Source organism: Clytia hemisphaerica, unplaced genomic scaffold (assembly GCF_902728285.1).
Source record: "Clytia hemisphaerica strain Z4C2 unplaced genomic scaffold, Clytia hemisphaerica genome assembly, whole genome shotgun sequence".
NCBI lineage: Eukaryota > Metazoa > Cnidaria > Hydrozoa > Leptothecata > Clytiidae > Clytia > Clytia hemisphaerica.
The window spans coordinates 1,376,852-1,399,974 of record NW_027104076.1 but is presented as its reverse complement, the minus strand read 5'-3'; the positions used below and the strand labels follow the sequence as shown (position 1 = coordinate 1,399,974).

Below are 23,123 nucleotides of genomic sequence, written 5' to 3'. Positions count from 1 at the left end.
GTGATATGCACCACTGCAATGTCTTCTGACATTACATCACGGACCCAATAGTTGATTGGTTCTAAGTGACGTAAAATCAGTAATACGTCACTTTCAACCAATCAGCTGTTGGCTCCGTGGAAGACATTGCAATGGTGCATATCACGAATATTGGACCTACCCCGGTGGAGGTCCTATAAATTAACCTTTGTCCGTTCGTTCGTCTGTTCGTTCGTTATTAGCTTTCCTCATGATTGGCTCGTTAGTTTTTTCTGATTTTTTGCACAAAGATGCATAACTATAAACCCTCGAATGTAACGGAGCCCGATTTTCAAAAAAAAAAATTTGGGGGCAAATTTGGGCCAAAAAACGGCTAAAAAACGGGTTTTTTGGACTTTGTGAAAAATTAGGTCGTTAATTTTTTCTGATTTTTCGCATGAAAGTAGGGTACCATCGTAGGTAAAAGATGGCTTAAGCGAATTTTTGCAAAAAAAATTTTTTGGCTCAAAAAACGCATGTTTATCTATAAGAATCACTATTAATAAGCATACATCAATGTTCTTAGTCAAATTACTCAATTTTTTTTATGAGATAGATGTTTTTTTTGCTCATGAGGGCTTACTTTTAAAGAATATATGTGTTTAGACATGAAATTTTGGTTGTTTGGCTTGTTTTTATAGAAAAACTGGCCAAATTCGATATTTTTTATAAGCACACTATCAATTACTTAGGTATTAGCGTTTCTCGAGATTGGCTCTTTCATTCTTTATGACTTTTTGCACAAAGATGCATAACTATAAACCCTCGAATGTGACGGAGCTAGATTTTTGGAAAAAAAATTTCGGGGTAAAATTCAGCTAAAAAACGGATAAAAAAAGGGTTGTTATTTTCTGACTTTTTGCATGAAAGTAGGTAAAAGATGGCTCAAGCAGATTTTCGTAAAAAAAGAATTTTTCAGCTCAAAAAATGCATATTTATCTATAAGAATCACTGTAAGCATACATCAATGTTCTTAAAATTACTCAATTTTTTTATGAGATAGATGTTTTTTTGCACTCGAAGTCTTGAATATGAAAGAATTCTTCAAGAGTATGAAATTTTGGTTTCTAAACGTGTTTTTTTATAAGAAACAAACGACTAATTTTAATAGATCGTCACTATTTGTGTTCTGAATGATTGTTTAATGGTCACGCTTATGTAGATATCAATTATATATGTGTTAAATGCATAACCAGGTAGGTCCATAAAAGTATCACTTGCTTCTTTTGAAATATGGACCGATTCGGCAAAATCCAGTTACACACTATCTTCAGGCAACCCTCAAGCAACGCAACAAAAACAAACAAAAAGCTATGCGCAGGTCTAAACGGGAAATATTAGAATACTTTGAGCTATCAAGCTGTTACTAGATCACCCTGTACATATTCTTTCTACCAGTCCTTAGGTATAAATGGCTGATCGTGGGTGAAAATGACGTCACATGGAATCAGTCTATTTATGTATTCCAATTGTAAATAAAATAAACCAATTCATTCTTCTTCTTTGTCTTTTCAGGATTGAAGAAAGGCGGTTCAAATAAAACTACCATGGCTCCAACGACTGTCCCAACAACACCAGGAACAGAAGTTTATCATAATATTCGTTTACCAGAATACATTAGACCCATACATTATGAAATAGGTGCGTATTGCAAAATTTCTCTCATTTTTAATATATGAAGCTTTCATAAATGTTCAAAAAATTAACTTTCCAAAGATGTATTTTTCTTATATATTTTTCAGACATTTTAGTTGGTAATTTCTAATCGTTGAATCCAATTTTTCAACGTTTTTACACAATGAAAGTCTAATATTTAATATAAAGGGGAATTCCCTACAAAATTTTAAATACCATAAGTGTAATCCTTGTTGACAAAATGAAAACTCAAACGAATCCAAATTTGATATTCTGGTGTAACCACCCAGTTTGAGTTGAAACTTCAACCTTTCTCAAGCAAAAAAAAAGTGAAGCCTTAAGATTTGCCCTGCATTTAGAAATTTTGTGCAAAAACCACACGGGTCAAGTGTGTTGGATGGGAAATAAGTGGCTTCAATTGCAATACAGAAGTTTCGTACCAAGCCCCTTCGGGCCTTTGTCATTGGCACGACGTTAGTAACTCTTTGAAAAACTTTGATTCAATTTGCCTTTGACTTGGGTTAGGGTTAAACACCATTAAAATGTATCCAAACCAAGCCAAAATCTAGCATTAAAAACATAGTTCAAGCAAAATTTGGCAATTTAGTGGAAATGCTCTAAAAATGGCATTCTTAGGTTCAGTTGCCAAATTCTATGATGATGGAATTCTTACATTTTCTTATTTTTTAGCCAATTTCATCATAAGTATATTCTTATAAAAATGCTTGTATACTAGTAAGCGTTTCAGAGTTTTCCATGGAATTCGACTGAAACTTTTTTAAAGTAGTTTCAACGAAGACATTTATGATTAATATTCGTACGTTTTGTTTTATAGATAAGAACAAACCAGTGCCGTAGGCATACCGATTGCATTTTCTTATTGGGGGGGGGGGTGAAGTTTAGTGAACCATGGTTTGGCCCCAGGGGGGAAATTTTGAAAATTTAAGCTCTAGATTGTTTGAAAATGCACTCAAAACAAAATGCTTTCAAGAAAAAACAAGAAAAACTTTGCATTTTGCAAAATAACCATTTTTGAAAAAAATATTGGGGGGGGGCCAGCTGCTACGACACTGCAAACTTTATAAGAACATAAGGCTACGCGAACTTTAAAACGGTCTCAGGAAAATATATAAAAATGGTCACAAAATGGTGAAATTAAGAACATTTTAAGAACATTTTTAGGCTTCAAAAACTTGTATTGTTTTCTCTGTCTTTAGATTTGGAGATCAATATGGAAAAAGATATTGTTGATGGTACAACAAAAATCAAGACCGAAGTTTCCAAACGGTCAAAATATATCATGGTTCATGCTATGAAATTCAATAACATTGAAGTCGTTGTTAAAAGTTTTGATTCTCAAGAAACATACCCTTTGGAGCGAAAGCACGGAAGCAACGGGGGCTTCTTATATAAACCAAATCTCTATTTTGTTATCGAAGCACAAGATTTTTTTGAAGTTGGAATTTATTCTTTGGAATTCAAATTCGATTATAATTTGCGAAAAGATTTGGCTGGTTTCTACTCGTCAACTTATGAAAATGAGAAAGGGAAAACCAGGTAAGTCCACATTGGCCATTGAGTTTTAAAGCCTCGAAGCCGCCTCGAAGGGGCTAGACCCGAAACTTCTAGATAGGAAACGAAGCCACTTGTCCCCATCTGAAAAACCTGACCCACGTGGCTTTCACACAATCGCCAGATTTTGAATTGTTTCGTGTTCTCCCAAGTTCTTGGTGTTTTAGTTTTTACAATTAAAAAATCTTTTTGCTAAATTAATTACAACCTTTGCTCATGTAAATATCCGCTATCAGTGCCAAATTAAAGAGGACACCATTTATCGTAGCTCCTACCATGTGTTTACTCTTACATCATAAAAAAGAATATTTCTAGATTCCTGCAAAAGTAAAATCCTCCAAGTATTAAGATATTTAAAGTGACATCAAAATATCAAATTATTTACCTAGGGTAAGAACATTCGATAAATTAGCAATGTCGAATAAACATTGACGTCTAGTATAAGCTACTTACTTCCTTTAAAGATATGTTCTATTTTCCCTTCATAGAAAAGTAGCCGCCACCCAATTCGCGCCCGTGGACGCCCGTTCAGCATTCCCATGTTTGATGAACCAGAAGCAAATTTCATGTGTTTTTTTTTTCTGAAATTTTATCATACTCCTTCAATTGATAGAGCACTATTGTAGCAACACTTAACCTTCAACTTATAGTCTTCACTGAGAAATTTATTTCTTTACAGGAAAGTTGCTGCCACCCAATTTGCACCCGTGGACGCCCGTTCAGCCTTCCCATGTTTTGACGAACCAGCTATGAAAGCGACTTTCGATATCTCAATGAAACGAGATAAAAGTTATCTTGCATTGAGTAACATGCCGGTCATCAGAACTGAAGCTGATGGAGACGAATTGACCAATTATTTTAAAACAACTCCCATCGTGTCCACTTACTTGATCGTGTTTGTAATTTGTGATTTCGAAAGTAAAATGGTTGTTGCAAATACTACGGTTCCTACTAACGTAAGTACATCAAATTTCTTCAAAAATTGCACAAAAAATACTCACAAAATGGTTAAAATAAGAACATCTAAGAGCCCCCTGGCATCGTGTCCACATACTTGACTGTGTTTGTAATTTGTGATTTCGAAAAAAGAATGGAAATAGTGGGAAGAACATTTTGGTGGATCTGGGTTTGCATTTCTTTTTTCTGTTATCCGCAGAATTGAAATTCCACCAAAATGTCGTTATTTTTTTGGAATTTTTATTTCTATTTACGTTGCTCTTTCAGATGACGTATTATGCGCCATCATCGCAAATTGATCAAGTTGGTTATGCAATGGACGTTGGCAGCAAAGTTTTACCACATCTGGAATCTTACTATAATGTCTCGTATCCATTACCGAAAGCAGGTGATTAGCAAAATATTTGTCAAGTTTTTGAAATTTAGTACGGAAGCTATGTACAGTTGACGCTCTTTAATTAGCAAACTTCTAGTAAAATTGGTACGATCATTCGATTTTCAAGGGGAATTGTAGACGATGTTGTCTTCCGTTACAGTGATAGAAAAGGTGGAAAAATATATACACGCGGCGTTTACAGCCGTTATATGGCGGTACGAGGAAAAGATCGGTGATAGAGTTTCGAAGATTAGCAAACTCTACCGGCAGTAAACTCTTTTCGGCAAAAAACCCGTATTTCTTGGATAGTTTTTTGTCTTCCCGTCGGAAATGCACCTGAGGACGAATGGGATTTATATTTCGATCAGCTCAGCTCATGCATCGCAAAGAAACATCACAATGACATTCTTTTGATCGGATCAGACACGAACTCCAGTATGGGTACTTCATCAGAAAACGAGGACCCTGTCGGTAATTTCGGAATTTCTCATATCAATAACTCAGGCAGACGCTATCGATCTTATCTCTCTATTAACAATCTCTCAGCAATGACAAGTTGCTTCAAAAAGAACGAGTACGGTACTTGGATTCATCCACGTAGCAAAAAACCACACCAAATTGATCATTTTATTGTGAATCAACAAATGACACATCGAGTTCGAGATGCTGGAGTCACTGCATGCCTTCTAGATAGTGATCACCGAGCTATATTTATTAAACTTAAAATTATGAAACGATTGAAAAAGAAGACTGATCTGCGTAGTAAAATGACAAACCTCGATATCTCTGCTCTTTCAAGTGTGACGAAACGTAATAATTTCTGCGAAAATGTTGCTCGGAAATTCAACGATTCTGACTCAAATGGTTCGTACAAAACACTTTCTGAATCAATCAGAACGATATGCCAGCAATCCCTTCCAAATAAAACTAAAAATCAACCAGGATGGTTTCAAGCGAATTCAGCTAATTTATTACCTTTAATTCAATCACGAAACCAAGCTATGAAAAGTTACTTCCAACGCTCTACACGTTCCTCTTTGAACCGTCTCCGTTCAGCAAGAAAGAAACTGAAAGCTCTAATAACCAAATCGAAAAACGATTGGATTTTAAATCACTGTTCAAGACTCAACCGTCATCATGGTACGAAACCAGCTTGGGAGTCCCTCAAAGCTCTTAATCACGGACTCTCAAAACCAAAACATTCAGTTTCTCGACAAATGAAAAAACCAAATGGTGCCTTATGTTCCACTCCTCAAGAAAATGCAACTGTCTTTTATGAACATTTCAACAATCTCTACAATAGAGAAGAAAACTTTAATGTATCCGTTCTCGACCCCATCCCTCATCACGACATCGTTCAAGGATGCGATCATGATCCAACTGAGGATGAAATCAGAAAAGCTATACAAAAATTAAAGAACACTTCTCCAGGAGACTCTGGTTTACAACCACAAATATGGAAATGTTTGATTGATCATCCAGAAACAAGTCAAGCTCTTACCAACATCATACTTTCAATTTGGCAAACTGAAAATATACCTAATGACTGGAATGTAGGACGTTTGACGATTCTACCAAAGAAAGGCGATCTTGGTTTACCAAAGAATTATCGTGGGATCATGTTACTTGAGACTGCTTACAAGATAATTGCAATCATTTTACATTCTCGCCTATTACCAATCGAAGAAAATCTTGACCAAGAACCGCAATGTGGGTTTAGACCTGATCGAGGCTGCATTGATGCCATTTTTACAGTTAAAACAGCCCTTCGCAAACGACGAGAACACGGAAAAGAATCCTGGGTATTTTTTCTTGACCTAGTCAAGGCTTTCGATCGCGTACCCAGGCAGTTACTATGGCTTATCTTAGAGAAATTTGGAGTTCCACCTAAATTAACCAGTCTTCTTAAATCTTTACATGAAAACTTCACCGTTAAATTCACCGTAGACGAAGTCACGCATATAATGTCATGTACCATTGGCGTGAAGCAAGGGGATGTTCTCGGCCCCATACTGTTCACGTTTTTTCTTGCAGCTGTAATGATCACCTGGAGAGCAACCACCAGCCTACCATTGTGCATTTTTAGATCAAAACAGGATGCCAAAATGACCGGTCGGAGCTACCGTGCATACGGCGAGGAGTATGAATTTCAGGACTCTGAATATGCCGACGACACAGCCCTCGTTTTCGACTCAAGAGAAGACGCTAGTGTTGGTATACCGCTCTGTATGACCCATTTCGACTGTTTTGGAATGGAGATCCATTCGGGGCCACCTGATTCGAAATCTGTCGTTCTTTTCTGCTCGAAACCACCATGTATGTATGACGATCCTGCAACCTTTGATCAAGCTGACCTATCGAATATAGTTTTTGGTGACAGATTTATTCCTGTTGAGCGAGAGTTTATTTATCTTGGTAGCGTCATAAGTTCCGATTCCTCAGATGATCTTGATGTTGATCGTAGAATACAGAAAGCGTGTAATGCATTCGGTATGATGAAAAGTTCATTATTTTCCCGCACTAAGATAAAGCTTAGTGTCAAAGCAAAAGTTTATCAAGCATTTATTCTACCCATCTTATTATATGGTGTTGAGTGTTGGAGCTTGACGGAAAAGCTTCTTTATAAATTGAGAGCATTTCACCATCGGTGTGTAAGAAGTATTTGTCGTGTTACTTTACTCGATCGTAAACGTACATCTGATCTTCTCGATAAACTTTCTATGGAATCGATAGACACCTACATTTGTCGTCAACAGCTCAGATGGGCTGGGCATGTAATGCGCATGCCTTGGAATCGCCTTCCACGGAAAATGTTGTCGTGCTGGGTCCGTTCTAAACGTCCTCGTGGTGCTCCGAGATACACATATGGTCGATCTCTATTTAAATGTTTGAAAAAATCTGGCATTGATACTAATGTTTGGCATGATTTGGCTTTGAATAAATTAGAATGGAGAAATTTGATTCACTCTGTGAAAATTGATCCTTGATGATAATTACTTGACTAGTGTATTTCTTTCTACTAAGACAATACTATTTTATTTTCCAAATAGCATAGTGTTTTATTAGTTTTTGAAATTTAATTTATGCGCTGTGATCCTCATGCTTTAGGCATGTGGCCTATGCACTTATTTTTGGGTAGGTTTAGTCTCTCTCTCTCTCTCTCTCTCTCTCTCTCTCTCTCTCTCTCTCTCTCTCTCTCTCTCTCTCTCTCTCTCTCTTTTTGTCTTAAGCTATAGCATAATCTAGGGGAATTGGTTTTATCATCGAATAATGGAGCGTATCGGATAGTAGAATGTCGTTTATGAGAGTTTCTTGTTGATAATGACTTTCAATATTATCAACTAGACCGCTTTGATGGGGCCAACCTTTACCCAGTGATCTAGTACTATTAGAGAGTCTTTTGATTTTTTTTGCATTGTCCAAGGGCTGTCGGTTTGTCTAACTAAGAAATGAACGGAACATTGAAAGGAGCGGGATTCGAACCGTAAACCTCTGGTTTCAGATACTGGCGCATTGACTATTCGGCCCGTGCTCTTTCTTTACTGCCAAACCATCCTTAATCTTACCGAGTTCAGCATAATTTACTACAATTTCAAGAATATGTGCTACTTTAGGCGTATAAACTTTCGCCAGCAGAAACTTTCGCGAAAGTAAATGTCTTTAAAAATTCTAGGAAGGGCCATTCGCAAAAGTTTATGCTCTCGAAAAATTCTTGACAAAATAGAAAATCTGTAAAACTTCAAACTTTGAATAAAATGTAACTTTTATGGCACTTTTTAGCCTGCTAAAAGACAAATAAGTCAAAGGGCAAATGTTTCAAGCCAATCCAAGAAGTATTTGTCCCTCTAAGCCATTTTTTCATGTGAAAATTTTAAATTTTACGTCTTGATTTACGAAAGTTTATGCTCTCGAAAAATATTTTTCCGTTAAATTCGCGAAAGTAAATGTCGTGAATTTCGCGATTTTTCGTCCTCGCGAAAGTTTCTGCTCGCGAAAGTTTGTACGCCTAAAGTACTTTATTCTGTAAAATCTATTTCCCGTCACAGACTCAAAACCTTGTTTTGACGACTGTTATAAAAATCGTCATTTTTTTTTCAGATATGATCGCAATACCATCTTTATCTTACCGAGCAATGGAGCATTGGGGACTCATCACATACCGAGCAATCGCGTTGTTGTATGACAAACATAATTCTGCTTCTTCTGATAAATTTCTGGTCAGCAGAATTGTCGCTCATGAGCTGGCTCATCAGGTAAGAGTTTATCAGCACTGATCTCTAACTGCTTGACTGGATCGGGCTACCCGTATATCGGAAGCGTGTACAGATTTAAAGCTGACTAATCCGCCATCTTGTTTTCAATTCTGGTTGTCAACAATGTAGTCTAGCAAGCTAGACGACTAATTTATACATAGTAGAAATAAAGCAAAAAGTAATGAATGGAACAATTTTAGTCGTCTAGAAACCTTTGTGCACTAACTCCAAACAAAAGAAAAGTGTCAATATTGCAATTATAATTTTTTCCTGCTCAAAATAATTCTTGAGAAAAAAAATATGTGTGGATTTGTGTATTGAAAGTTTTTCATTTGAGTTGATTTCGTTTTGAGAGTTTGTTGTTGCTTGATAAATTGTTTTCTCGCTACGCAAGTTTCTGCGTAGCTAGCCGGGGTATCTATAAGGCTGGAACACCGGATTCTTCCAGTCGTTTATACAAACTAAATCCCGTATTATTATTATTAGTATTATTAGTATTACACGCATTATAAACGACTCCAGTCTATCAACAATGCGATTCGAATGTTTTGAAATTCGAACGTTCGAAAATCTAAGGTAAATTGGAAAACAACATGGCCGACAAGTCGATTTCAAAACTGGACACACTTCAACGGACAATCTGTGGTGAGAAATTAGGGGAAATCCGTCAGCAGTTAGCCTATCTAGTGTGAAAAATAATATAATATCTGTGGTCAGGTATACGACAGAAGCTTTTGAAATCGTGTACCGGCTTTGTTTTTTATAAATGTTGACAATTTTGGATACTTTAAGGGAACTAATTTTCACGGGAACTACTTTTCGTGGTTTTGCCTTATTTTGGTTTTGCTCTTTCATTTTTCCTATTGATCTTAAAAATTGTTTGATTGAAAATGGCCAAATTTGTAATTCGTGGGCTCTAATATTTGTGGTTTATACAACAAAATTTAAGTTGGGCTTTCTTTTATACTATAAAAAAAGAATCAAAAAAGGTTCTGTGAACTCACAATATATTTTCAAACCTATGAAATTATTTTTGGTGCACCTACGGTACAATACTACAGAAGAGGAAATCTCAACAATTTTACCATTTATCTAACATAAAATTGATGACTTGGCGTTAGATGGACGTTCTATTAAGCAGTTATTGGACAAAGTCGAATCCAATATGCAAAAATATTGGGCGTGCGAGAAAAGATATTGGACGAAGCTTCGCTGAGTCCAATATCTTTTCTCGTAGTCCGTATGTCCGTAGCGACATTTGATTGGTTTCTTTGCTGTCCAATATTTTCGAATATATAGCTTCCATGGAGGCTACACATTTCAAAAATTGACGTCACACAATGAGTTCAATGACTATTGAGCATCTTCTTTTTGACGTTACGTCACAAAATAAAAATAAGAATTTTGAATAAAAAGCTACCAAGAAACCAGATTTATGGTCTTATAAATTGGAATTATGCTTGAAAACGAGAAATATTTTAGCGATGAACAGATAATAAACCATTTATTTGGACGCAGTCTCATCCAATACTCAGCGAAGCTTCGTTCAATATCTTTTCTCGTAGTCCAATATTTTTCATATTGGATGAGACTGCGTCCAAATAAATGGTTTATTATCTGTTCATCGCTAAAATATTTCTCGTTTTCAAGCATAATTCCAATTTATAAGACCATAAATCTGGTTTCTTGGTAGCTTTTTATTCAAAATTCTTATTTTTATTTTGTGACGTAACGTCAAAAAGAAGATGCTCAATTGTCATTGAACTCATTGTGTGACGTCAATTTTTGAAATGTGTAGCCTCCATGGAAGCTATATATTCGAAAATATTGGACAGCAAAGAAACCAATCAAATGTCGCTATTTACGCGCGTCGGATAATAATGATGTATAGAAAATTTAACTATATTTCGCCCTTCTTCCTACAGTGGTTTGGTAACATTGTGACGATGGATTGGTGGAGTGATTTATGGTTGAACGAGGGTTTCGCTTCTTACATACAATTCATCGGAATGGATAAAGTCCATCCGGATTGGAGAGCGGTAAGATTATACAGTTGATACTCTCTTATTCGACATTCTACTTTTCGATACCCTTCTTATAATTTGATAATACAGTTGACGCTCCCTAATTCGATTTTCAAGGGGAATCAGATTTTCATCAAATAAGGGAGCTTATCGAATAAGGGCGCGTCGTTTATGAGAGTTTCTTGTTGACAGTGACTTTAGATTTCATCGAATAAGGGAGCCTATCGAATAGTAAAACGTCGAATTAGAGAGCGTCAGCTGTATCGAAAATCAACGTCAACAAGAAAATGTCATAAACGACGCTTTACTTTTCTATACACTACTTTATTCGATGAAAGTCCAATCGCTGCACCATTTATTTTCAAATTGTCTTGGAATAAGGTGAAATACAAATTGAATAAACCAGCTGCGCTGGAAGGTCAGCCTAAATTGCTTCATATGATTAGAAAGATATGTTGTTAAAAATTGATATGAATTACTAAAACGAGAGTAAAAAAATCATCAAATTTACGTTTGTATACAATATGGATTTACGAAAATATGCCATCTTACAATCTGTATGACAGAATAATTATTCGTCTCTTAATTAGGATAAATATTTAGATAATAAAAATTAGATATACAGATGAACAGCAACAAAAGGCTACATCAACACCAGATTCAAGAAAATAAAAGTCAAGCTGGACAAAAAATCAAAAAAGTTTCAAAAGCGAAGATGCTGTAAATCAGTAAAAGTTAAAATGTTGTCATTCTTATTCATCTTAACTCCAGAGAAATAGTTTAGCTTAAAACTAAATGTTTATAATAAGCTATGAAAAATTCAAAATAAGGTTTACACCGACACCCAAAATACTATTTAAAATTTATTCAAATTTAAAGTTTTATGTGTAGCATACCCGGTGTCGTCCCAGAAAGACTGTAATTATTTACTGTATTTTCCCTAATCTGAGCCTAAATATGCTTAAAAGTGCAATATTTATCTATTAAAAAATATTTAATCCATTTATCTACATTTATTATTTATCATTATTAGTCCAGAATGTATAAGTGTCCGCCATCAAATCACAGTGAAAAAATGCAAGTCTAGAAAAACATAATTTTTGTCAATAGTTTTTGAAAAACGCAAGTCTAGAAAAAAATCATTTTTGCGTCAATAATTGGATGAAGAACTTTGTTCTTTCTCAAATTTACATAGGAGCTGTACTTTAATATACTTGATCAATTTCTATTTACGCTTTATCATAATTATCTCCAAGTCGGTCCAAAAAAACAAACGTAACTGCCAGTGAAAAACGCAAGTCTAGAAAAAAATCATTTTTGCGTCAATAATTTGATGAAGAACTTTGAAATTTACATAGGAGCTGTACTTTAATATACTTGATCAATTTCTATTTACGCTTTATCATAATTATCTCCAAGTCGGTCCAAAAAAACAAACGTAACTGCCAGTGAAAAACGCAAGTCTAGAAAGAAATCATTTTTACGTCAATAATTTGATGAAGAACTTCGTTCTTTCTCAAATTTACATAGGAGCTGTACTTTAATATACTTGATCAATTTCCATTTACGCTTTATCAATATTATCTCCAAGTCCAGAAGAACAAGCATATGAAATGTCTAGCTATCAAATCAAGAGAAAACACCAAGTTTGAGAATTTGACATTATTTTTGTGAATAATCAAATAATTAAGCTGTGAACTGTATACATTCCATCAAATTCCAGTAATTGTTGGTGGTTATTCAATATTCAATTCCAAAATGAAAAAATATGCTACAAAATAATGAGGTCTAGCAGGTAAAAAAATAACTCACAATTCAGGAAAAAACTTGAGCAAATAAGTTGAAATCTTCATACTTTAAAGAAAAGAACATCCTTATAATCTAACTCCAGGGTTGTATCTTCCTTAGTTATAAGTTTAAAAGCCACTTCAACAAAATATAATGATTGCATAAATAAAAGCTGGCAAGAGATAAACACCAAATGAACGAAAAAGCACCGCCTTGGCAGCCATATTGAATTGTTTTTGACACATATCGGGAAACCAAACTTAGCCCGATTGGATGAATTGAAAGCGTATCCCAACCGGAACGCTGCCCTAAAAAAGCAAATACACAGATTGGGAAACCAAACTTAACCCGATTGGATGAAAACTTTAGAAATCGGGGAAACACTTTTTTTTTTCTGACCCTGCTGCGGAATAATAGCGAAATGAATGCTCAGCTGGGGCTGACCAATAAAATGCCTGCCTCTCTCTAGCTGGCCAACAGCTTTTGCTTTTCAAATTTGAATTTAAAGCCACTTGTACAGTAGAATCTTATCAACTCTCAAATTTCTCCTTAATAGCTCGAACAAGTTTTCCTTATTTCATAATTCAAATTTCCTTAACTCGAACAAATTTGTGTCCCCCGTGCAAGTTCGAAATAAGAGCTTAATAGCTCGAACAAGTTTTCCTTATTTCATAATTCGAATTTCCTCAACTCGAACAAATTTGTGTCCCCCGTGCATGTTCGAGTTATGGAGACTCTACTGTACAATACAATGATTCTTCTTTTGATATATTTTAGCTCGACTTCCAACTAACACGAGATGTAGCAAACGCCATGGACCTTGATTCTCTTATTTCATCACATCCAATCTACATTGAAGTTGAAAGACCTGAAGATATTGACCAAATTTTTGATGCCATATCATATGCAAAGGTATGTCCTAGTTAAGATGGCGGATTTCTTCCCTGCCTATTATAATTATTAGCGTAGGTAAAAAGTGGGCCGAAAGTTGGCAATCTTTGCTTGAAAAAGATTGAAAGAAGTTATTGCTGTTGAATCATAGTCATTATAAAAACATTGGTCTGGAAGGCTTTTGTCTCTTTTTATTGTTAAAACATAGAGCTTACGTACCAAAATCGATTTATTTTGCAAGCTTCTTGATCATGTGATTAGAAAAAAGACCAATCCCAAAAGGAGATTTTGGTAACGTGATAAAAAAGTATGCAAATCGCAAAAAGTTAAAACGATAGATTGCCAGACCGGGGTTTTTTATAATGACTATGGTTGAATGACCTCAGAAGTCAGAAGAGGGCGACGTATTGAATCTATAGAAAGCCAATTTTCTGCCAACTGTAATTTACTGACGAATATTCTAGCTGGATCATTAAATTCTAGCAGTTTTCTTTTTATAGGGAGGATCAATTTTACGAATGTTGGACAATTTTCTCGGCGAAGAAGTCTTCAAGAAAGGGTTGAACGTAAGATTTTTGTCAACGAATTTAGAGAAGAGAAGGAGAATATTAATCAAGTCCTTTTCTCCTTAAATCAATATCGATAAGTAGCGTCGACCAGAATTTGGGCAAATAGACCTTTTCATAAATTACGTCACGAACATCACTTGTCTCGTATTGAAACAATTACAATGGTGATTATGTCTCTTGAGACATGAAATTATATCTTTATTTATAATAAAATCCGCTGGGAGTTAATCAGCATGGCAATAATTTCAAAACGAGGCAAATGATGTTCGTAACGTAATTTATGAAAAGGTCTATTTGGGAGTCAATTTCCCAAAATTTGTTTTTTCGCGCCCCTCTAAAGGACTAAACTTTGGAACAGTTTCTGGAGTGAAACGAGCTCTAAAATTTCTAATATTTTTCTTCTTTTGGGCTGAAAATCATAACTTTTGTTGTTAAAGAGGTGCAGCGACTGTTAAATCTTCTTGTATTTCGGCGCCCCCCCCCCGAAAAATCAACTGCACCACTAGATACAATCCGTCGTCGTGATTGCGGCGCGTTCTTGGTGCGTTCTTGATGGGAAATAAGTGGCTTCACTTTTTCTTGCCAGGGAAAAGTTACAGATTCTACTCTAGTCCTACGGGCTTTAGATTCAATGGGTTACCCCCTTCACAGCCACACTACTGATTTTACTCCCTTCGATTCTACATTAGCGAGTTTCTGTGTTTTTCTGCGACGGAGACGGTAAGATTATAACTTGTCTAGATCCAAATTGAGTGAGGACGACGGCCGTCCTCGGTTTTGCGGGCAGGGTTATTTCAAATTGCTTCAGTCACTTTACCGTTCTTAAAAGTGCAAATACATAAGCTCACTATTGTTTTTGGGGAAGTGATGCATAGTTACACTACACGTTATTTTATAAGAATAAACTATATAAGGACAGAAGACTTCGCTGGCCAAAATGTTAAGAACAAGTTAAGAACATTTTAAGGCTTTGTGGCCTGAAAAGCACCCTATTTCTTAGGAAAATGGTCAAAAATATTCACAAAATGGTCAAGATAAGAACATGTTAAGAACATCCGAAGGCTTCAAAAATTTTGGATGTTCTTATAAAAAAACGTGTACTGAAAGTACTAGTAAAGGTTTGTTGCTACATGGAAGAGATTTTCTTGTTACTCTTTCTTTATTTCAGATATACCTTCGGAGATTTTCGTACAAAAATGCAAAATCAAGTGACTTGTGGAAGGCTTTATCAGAGGTAACGAGCAGGGGCCCTTTTATTAGTTAGACACATCAGACTGTGTGCGAGGTTAAATAGCATATTTTCTTTACTTTTATTATTTTTCTTTCCAGGCATCTAAACTCGCCGGAGATAATTACAATGTAACTGACGTCATGAATTCGTGGATTTTTCAAATGAACTTCCCAGAATTGAGAATCAAATCATTAAACAATGGAGAATTCAAAGTGGATCAAGTTCGATTTTTGAGAGATCAAAATCCTGATTACAGCAAAGAAAAATTTAACTCTTCATATGGGTTAGTTTACTTTAAAAGGGATAATCAGATGGTTTGAGGTATTTGGCCTGTAGAAAGGTCATGTGGGCTTGAGTAAAACCTCCAAGTATGTTTGGGTAACTATTTTCCAAAGTCGAGACATCACAATTTGAAATTTCTGAAAATGGGTTTTCACACGGTTCTTTTGTTGAAGTTCTATTGTTTTCTTACTAAAAGTAAAAAAATTGTCATTTAGATACCTCAACTTGGGAAAATATTTAGGTAAAAGTATTTTGAGGTTTTCCCCCGGGTTTTCCTCAAGACAATAGAAAGATTACACATGTCAAATATCGGATACTCCCAAGCCAGCCTGATATAAGGGCAGACACTTGCTTATAAAAAAATATGTAGCAAATTTATTCGAGCTATAGAAATATCATGATACAGAACCTACTTGTTTGTCGAGTAAGGGGACCAGAAAACTCCTTCTAACTGAAGAAATGATACTTGAATTCTTCAATCAACGGCAACTCTAAAATGTGGACACAACAGCTCTGTATCTTTGCTCTCACCCCCTTGGAAGTTTTCATCAAAGCTTTAGATCGACCTAACTAAAGTTAGGCTACGTCATATCTTCCTTCGTTTCGAGCGTAAAACTCCTACTCTTCGGGCTATGAGCACTGCTCTTGTTTTGAATATTGAAATTCTCCAGATAAATCGCATGCGCACTGAGGTTTTAATGAAACAATAGATAGTTTCAAAACCTAAGCCAATCAGCTGTGTTTTAAACATTCTTTTATTTAAAATCTCTATTGATAAACATCTTTTGTGAATGTTGTCTATTATGTTTAAACCTTTTAATAAGCAATTCCTGGTGGGGGTCACTAGTGGCCGCCTGTAGCAGTGCCTATAGACCAAGAGTAAGGCCTAAAAGCCTGGATCTGTCTATTGTGTAGACTAAACTAAAGTCTGTCTGATGAAAGTCTGTCTCAAAAGTATGCGGATACTTTGCTTTTTGAACATTTCCTCAGGATCCCACATCGAAAACAGTACTCCATATCTTCTTTTTAGTTGAAATGTTGACTGCTAATATTTATGTTTTCCGAGTTAGCCCCATTTTTAATCAAGCAGCTGCACTAATGGCATTGTCACCTAAATTCTTCTTCTTCTTTACCGTGCGAGTGTTTTCTTCAAATTTCAGATACAGATGGCATATTCCTTTCAAATACACCACGTTAAAACTTGATGACGGTGCAAAAAGTGTTGAGGTCATAAGGAACAGTACGCTAGCCTGGATGAAGTACAGAAATAGTAAGTTATAACAGATCTCATATTATAATACACTAAATAGGGCTAAGCGGGGGGATGGAATAAGAGGGGGGTAATTTGAAGACAGAATTTTTTTAACTGATATCAATTTCAACAACAAAAAAGAAACTTTAACAAATGAACACGTAAAATAAGAACCAATACTAACAAAAAGGAAAATTTTAACAAGTTTAAGGTCTATCTACACTTAGGCTTCTGCTCATCCTCTAGCGAAAAAGTTTCTTATAGGAAGTATAGGTCTGCGAATCAGACTAATCTACACTGTAATAAAATATTGAATTATTCGAATTTAATTAGCGGGGGGTCTTAATAAGAGCGGGGGATGGTTTTTTTCTCACTTAACAATTAGCGGGGGGTTCGTCTATTCGGGAGATAATAGTAATTAGGACATGATTCTCGAAAAAAAAAATCCCTGCGAAATTTAATTCACTTGATAAGGGACAAGCATAATATTCAAATTCTCCGTTTTTATTCATTTTCACTTTTCTTTATTTTCATTATATTTCCATTCACTGTGGGCACAGGATCAACAGATTATTTCATCAAATCTTTTTAAACGTTCATTAGTTTTCAGTTGAGTTAGTACAGTGATATTTCATCAATTATTTTACTTATTTTTTCAGTCACTGTGAACACAGGATCAACTGATTATTTGATCAAACCTTTAAGTGTTCATTAGTTTTCAGTTGACTTAGAACAATGATATTTCATCAATTATTTCACTCATTTTTCCAGTCACTATGGACACAGGATCAACTGATTATTTGATCAAATCTTTAAACGTTCACTAGTTTTCAGTTGAGTTAGAACAGTGATATTTTTTATTAATTATTTCACCTATTTTTCCAGTCACTGTGGACACAGGATCAACAGATTATTTGATCAAATCTTTAAACGTTCATTAGTTTTCAGCTGAGTTAGAACAGTGATATTTTATCAATTATTTCACTCATTTTTCCAGTCACTGTGGACACAGGATCAACTGATTATTTGATCAAATCTTTAAACGTTCATTAGTTTTCAGTTGAGTTAGTACAATCATATTTCATCAATTATTTTACTTATTTTTTCAGTCACTGTGAACACCGGATCAACAGATTATTTGATCAAATCTTTAAGTGTTCACTAGTTTTCAGTTGAGTTAGAACAGTGATATTTTATCAATTATTTCACTCATTTTTCCAGTCACTGTGGACACAGGATCAACAGATTATTTGATCAAATCTTTAAACGTTCACTAGTTTTCAGTTGAGTTAGAACAGTGATATTTTATCAATTATTTTACTCATTTTTCCAGTCACTATAGAAACAGGATCAACTGATTATTTGATCAAATCTTTAAACGTTCACTAGTTTTCAGTTGAGTTAGTACAATGATATTTCATCAATTATTTTACTTATTTTTTCAGTCACTGTGAACACCGGATCAACAGATTATTTGATCAAATCTTTAAGTGTTCACTAGTTTTCAGTTGAGTTAGAACAGTGATATTTTATCAATTATTTCACTCATTTTTCCAGTCACTGTGGACACAGGATCAACAGATTATTTGATCAAATCTTTAAACGTTCACTAGTTTTCAGTTGAGTTAGAACAGTGATATTTTTATCAATTATTTCACCTATTTTTCCAGTCACTGTAGACACAGGATCAACTGATCATTTGATTAAATCTTTAAACGTTCATTAGTTTTCAGTTGAGTTAGTACAATGATATTTCATCAATTATTTTACTTATTTTTTCAGTCTCTGTGAACACCGGATCAACAGATTATTTGATCAAATCTTTAAGTGTTCACTAGTTTTCAGTTGAGTTAGAACAGTGATATTTTATCAATTATTTCACTCATTTTTCCAGTCACTGTGGACACAAGATCAACTGATTATTTCATCAAATCTTTAAACGTTCACTAGTTTTCAGTTGAGTTAGAACAGTGATATTTTATCAATTATTTCACCTATTTTTCCAGTCACTATGGACACAGGATCAACAGATTATTTGATCAAATCTTTAAACGTTCATTAGTCTTCAGTTGAGTTAGTACAGTGATATTTTATCAATTATTCTACTTATTTTTCCAGTCGTTGTGGACACCGGATCAATAGATTATTTGATGAAAGGAAACGCCGGACAATACGGATTTTATCGAGTCAATTATGATGATGCTGGATGGACCAAAATGATCAAAGTTCTCAAATACAATCATAAGGTATCTAGAATAACTGCCTTAAATAGATTAAATCTCACGTGGATTAATTTTCGCGAAATTTATTCCTCGCCAAGGATTTAAAATCTCTTGGAATGAAATAGGTAAAAAAGAGGCTGATTCGAGAACTTTAATCCACGTGAAAATTTTAGATTGTCAATTCGCAAAAAAAGGAACAACCGGAATACTGGATATTTTCTCATCAAATACCGGAAAATCAATCAATATATAGGCCCACTATTTTTCTGTCGATGTTCTATTCATTGTTTTAAAGTTTTATTTGAGAAAATCTGTCGGCATTTCGATGTTAGCAATCTACTTACGACACTCACTAAATATTGATTTTCAATTCGCTTTTATAGGTACTTGATGTAAAGGATCGAGCGGGCTTGATCAGCGATGTGTTTGCTCTTGCAAAGTAAGTTTTACTTCAACGAAATGGGACGAGATGGAGTTTTTACAAGCTCTTATTTGATTTGGTCGGTCGTTAACCAGTAATAAAACAATTTTGTTTCTTTTTCTAAAGAATGCGTCATTTTTATTACTTTAAATGACCAATTATTAAAGTATCTCATAAAAACTTCATCTCATTTGAACGAAAATATTCGATTCCAATCTGATAACTAAAACAATAACGTGTTCTCTTATATCTGTATACGTTTTTTTATAAGCATTAGGCTTGAAAGCGTATCTACAATCCCCTAACAAATATCTTGAGACAGAAGATTTTTAAACATTTTTTTGCGAGATAAAAATCCGTCCCCCGGACCCCACTATTAGTGTCGAGTCTGGAAATGGCCGAGAACTCGACGCTGACAGTTGGGGGAAGGGGGACCATGTGAAGTGTCTCAGATATAAATTGGGGGATTGTAGTCTCAAATTTTTTGAAAGCCTTGGCTGAGCCTAAGTTTACCAAATTCTAAAAATCCAAATTTACTGTATAATGTCGTCAGAGACAACTCGATTCCACATTTTTACTGTACTCTTTTTTCTTAAGCTTTTTTCACATGCACGTAAAATTTTACTTTAGACCTTACGGAAAATCGTTCGTAAGGCTGTCTTTTGGGAATTTCCCCGACATTATGTAGAGTTTTTGTTGATTAAGAGGGTCTTACGTAACTTTTCCTTCCGTTCAAAACTTTTTGGACGTAAGCAAACTCTACATAAGGCCTTAAAACACTACGTAAGCTTAGGGAAATTCCCCACCCTTCAAGGTCTAAAGTTAAATTTTACGTACATGTGAAAAAAGCTTGCGCGTGACCTGTCATATACTATAAATTAATAAAGCAATGTTTACGTCATTGCATAAGCATAACTTAAGCATATTTGAGGCTCAAAAAATAATTTGCGAAAATTTACCCTATGCTTATAAAAGACGTATGATATATCTGACAATTTCTTCAAATTTTAATTCCATTCCATTTCAAAGTTTTCTAATTTGAAAAATTCATCTTATTTTAGTGCCGGTCGTTTGAAAGAATACACAATTGCTCTTGACGTGTTCGATTACATTGATGCGGACACAGACTATTTACCATGGAAAGCGGCTAGTGATGGTATCAATTTCATCCCTGGTACGTTGACCTCTACACGACCCGCTCAAAAGAAAATCACGGTAAGTTTAGTTTTACATACTTACTCGTTAAAATTGGCATTCGTCAAAATGCCACGTGTCACTTTTTTCGTGAATTAGGAATCTAGAATTTTTGCGTGCCGTGGATTAAAGTTCGCGAATGAACCATTTTTGCACCTAATTTCTTTCAGTAGACCTTATCGGAGTTTTTGATTTTTCTAAAACAGCTATGAATTGTAGGATTATTTCGGGGGTATTACAATAGAATTCCCTCGAGGAATTCCTAAGAGATTTCTATTGTAGTATCCCCGAAACAATCCCACAATGCATCGCTTTTTTTTAGAAAAATCAAAAACCCCGATTAGATCTATTTCTTAGGAGCCTTGGTCAAAATTCGGATTTTAATTTTTCCGAAGAGATTATATTTTGCGAAAATGCCCAAAACTCGCAAAAATTTATCCACGCGAAATGGTGGTTCCAGGGGAATTATGAGGCATTTTTCATGTTTCCAAAAAACTGATGTATCCCTGTCTCAGATATCAAGGAGTCCGAAATGGGGAATTTCCCTCTCAACACATATCTCCAAACCACAAGAAGTTATCTAGCACTCTGGGCTTTGTACAGACTCGATGGTTCAAGGCGTAAGCCCTTGGGCGAAAGGAAGTGGGGATAGCAGTGACTTTGAAAGACTGTGTATAGCTTTGAGAGCTGCAAGAGATTACTGAAGGGTTGAAGATTGTTGGTTGAATGTATTTAATCAGCCATCACTTTGTTGTGTGGATCAATTTCGCTTTGTTTCTGACTTCGATGGAGTTAATTCTAGAAATTCGTCCTCCGTTTTACAGCCAGAAAAGTGCAATTTAGCTCAAATTTGTTGCCTTTTTTCACTTAAGTGTTCCCATTTCACATGAAATAGTCTTTTGAATACGTCTTCTTTCGACAACAATCAAAATTGGGACAGCAAACCAATGGTATAGGGTCCAGAGAGACTTTAAAGTTGCCATGGGTAGGCAGTAATCTTTATTACTTTAAAAGGGGCTTCGGGTCGTGAAGGTTGGATTATACCTCATTAGCATACCAAAACCATCAAAAATTGTCAAATATAGCTCTGAAACTGTAAGCTGATATAAGTTGTACTTCACAAAATGGCCTTTTTCGGCCTATAGAAAGAGGTCAAAAGCTCACCAGGACCGTCTTTGCTTGGCAGCATGACGTTGAACGACATAAAAAAGGTGATTTTCTCGGAAACTTCAAAATGGTCAATTGCACAACTCTTAACAAGGATTGTGAACTCTAGCAAAGGATTTGAGCCGTCAAATTTTCCAAAGAGTTTATTTTGTTGTATGGGCATGTGGTGAATGGATCAGATTTTCGAAAGATTTCTTATTTTGTAATTTAAAGAGCCTTTCTGTTTGACTGGAGGGGCTGAAAATGACATTTTTCCTAAATTCCCAATTAAAGTCACTAAAATATAAAATCTAAACTATCTCCCAAAATTCTAATTCACTCACCACATGAAACTACATTTAATGAGAGAGTTTACAAACTTTGGGCTTGAAATAAGATTTCCTGGCTTGCCAATCCTTGTTAAGGGGGACCATGGTTTTTCGCTCATTTTTGACGGTTTTTCGGCCGGTGACGTCATCAAAATGTCGGAAATGTAATTTTTTCCCCAAAATACTTTTTTTCACACAGAAACACATCACTGGTCCAAATTTGAGCCAAATTGGACTATTTTTTGGAAAAAAACCCTTAATTCCCCTGGTACCACCTTAAAATACATTTCAGGATGAGTTTTCGTCAAAATAATTCCCATTAGAATATGAAATGAATTATACGTTAATAAATTTTCAGTTCACGAGCACATACTTTGGCGAGACAATTTTCTTTCCAAAATAATTTAATTTTCGCTGGATTTATTTTCGCGAATCGCCTCCTTTTTTAAACTTTTTTTTTTCATTTTCCTAAAAGTTTTAGCAAAAATCTTGGGTTTTTGAAATTTTCGCGAGCATTGAATTTTGCGAATTTTCGGGAAAACTTGGGAAATTTGCCAAATTTAGTCCTTGCGAAAATTAATCCATTTAAGGAGAATTAACTTACAAGTGTCCCTGAAATTATTGTAACTTTCACTATAACTCTCTCTCTAAGGGTGAGAAAATCATGAAAAGCAGAATAATTCATCTTCGAGTCGAACATATGGTATTATTTTTTCCTTCAGAAATACATTTTGGGGAAAGTGTCAGCACTTTATGAAAAATACGGATTCGAAGATAATGATGACTTCTTAGAAAGGTAAAAAAAAATTGATTTCTTTTGTTTAACAGTCTGTCCTTTTTATTTTGCCCATTTCTTTGTCCTCCTTCCAGGAGCAGAGACGTAATTCGATACAGGATCAGCCATTCTTCAATCGGAAAATGATTTAGCTTTTCACTTTTATTCCGATTTTAATGTAATTTTGA

The 23,123-nt window shown here is 35.1% G+C and overlaps 1 protein-coding gene across 1 annotated transcript in view; it reads left to right on the top strand.

Annotated features, from left to right (window-relative positions):
* The window catches only part of LOC136812633 (glutamyl aminopeptidase-like), a 30,011-nt gene that overhangs the window by 2,332 nt on the left and 4,556 nt on the right, over positions 1–23,123 (top strand). Inside the window, exons 2-16 of the mRNA XM_067069161.1 lie at positions 1,534–1,659; positions 2,871–3,210; positions 3,905–4,181; positions 4,450–4,570; positions 8,657–8,811; positions 10,737–10,850; positions 13,401–13,535; positions 14,015–14,080; positions 15,252–15,317; positions 15,413–15,597; positions 16,757–16,866; positions 18,967–19,094; positions 19,454–19,509; positions 20,553–20,706; positions 22,883–22,956. Coding sequence (XP_066925262.1) covers positions 1,534–1,659; positions 2,871–3,210; positions 3,905–4,181; positions 4,450–4,570; positions 8,657–8,811; positions 10,737–10,850; positions 13,401–13,535; positions 14,015–14,080; positions 15,252–15,317; positions 15,413–15,597; positions 16,757–16,866; positions 18,967–19,094; positions 19,454–19,509; positions 20,553–20,706; positions 22,883–22,956 — 2,107 coding nt within the window. The remainder of the gene's footprint in view (positions 1–1,533; positions 1,660–2,870; positions 3,211–3,904; positions 4,182–4,449; positions 4,571–8,656; positions 8,812–10,736; positions 10,851–13,400; positions 13,536–14,014; positions 14,081–15,251; positions 15,318–15,412; positions 15,598–16,756; positions 16,867–18,966; positions 19,095–19,453; positions 19,510–20,552; positions 20,707–22,882; positions 22,957–23,123) is intronic.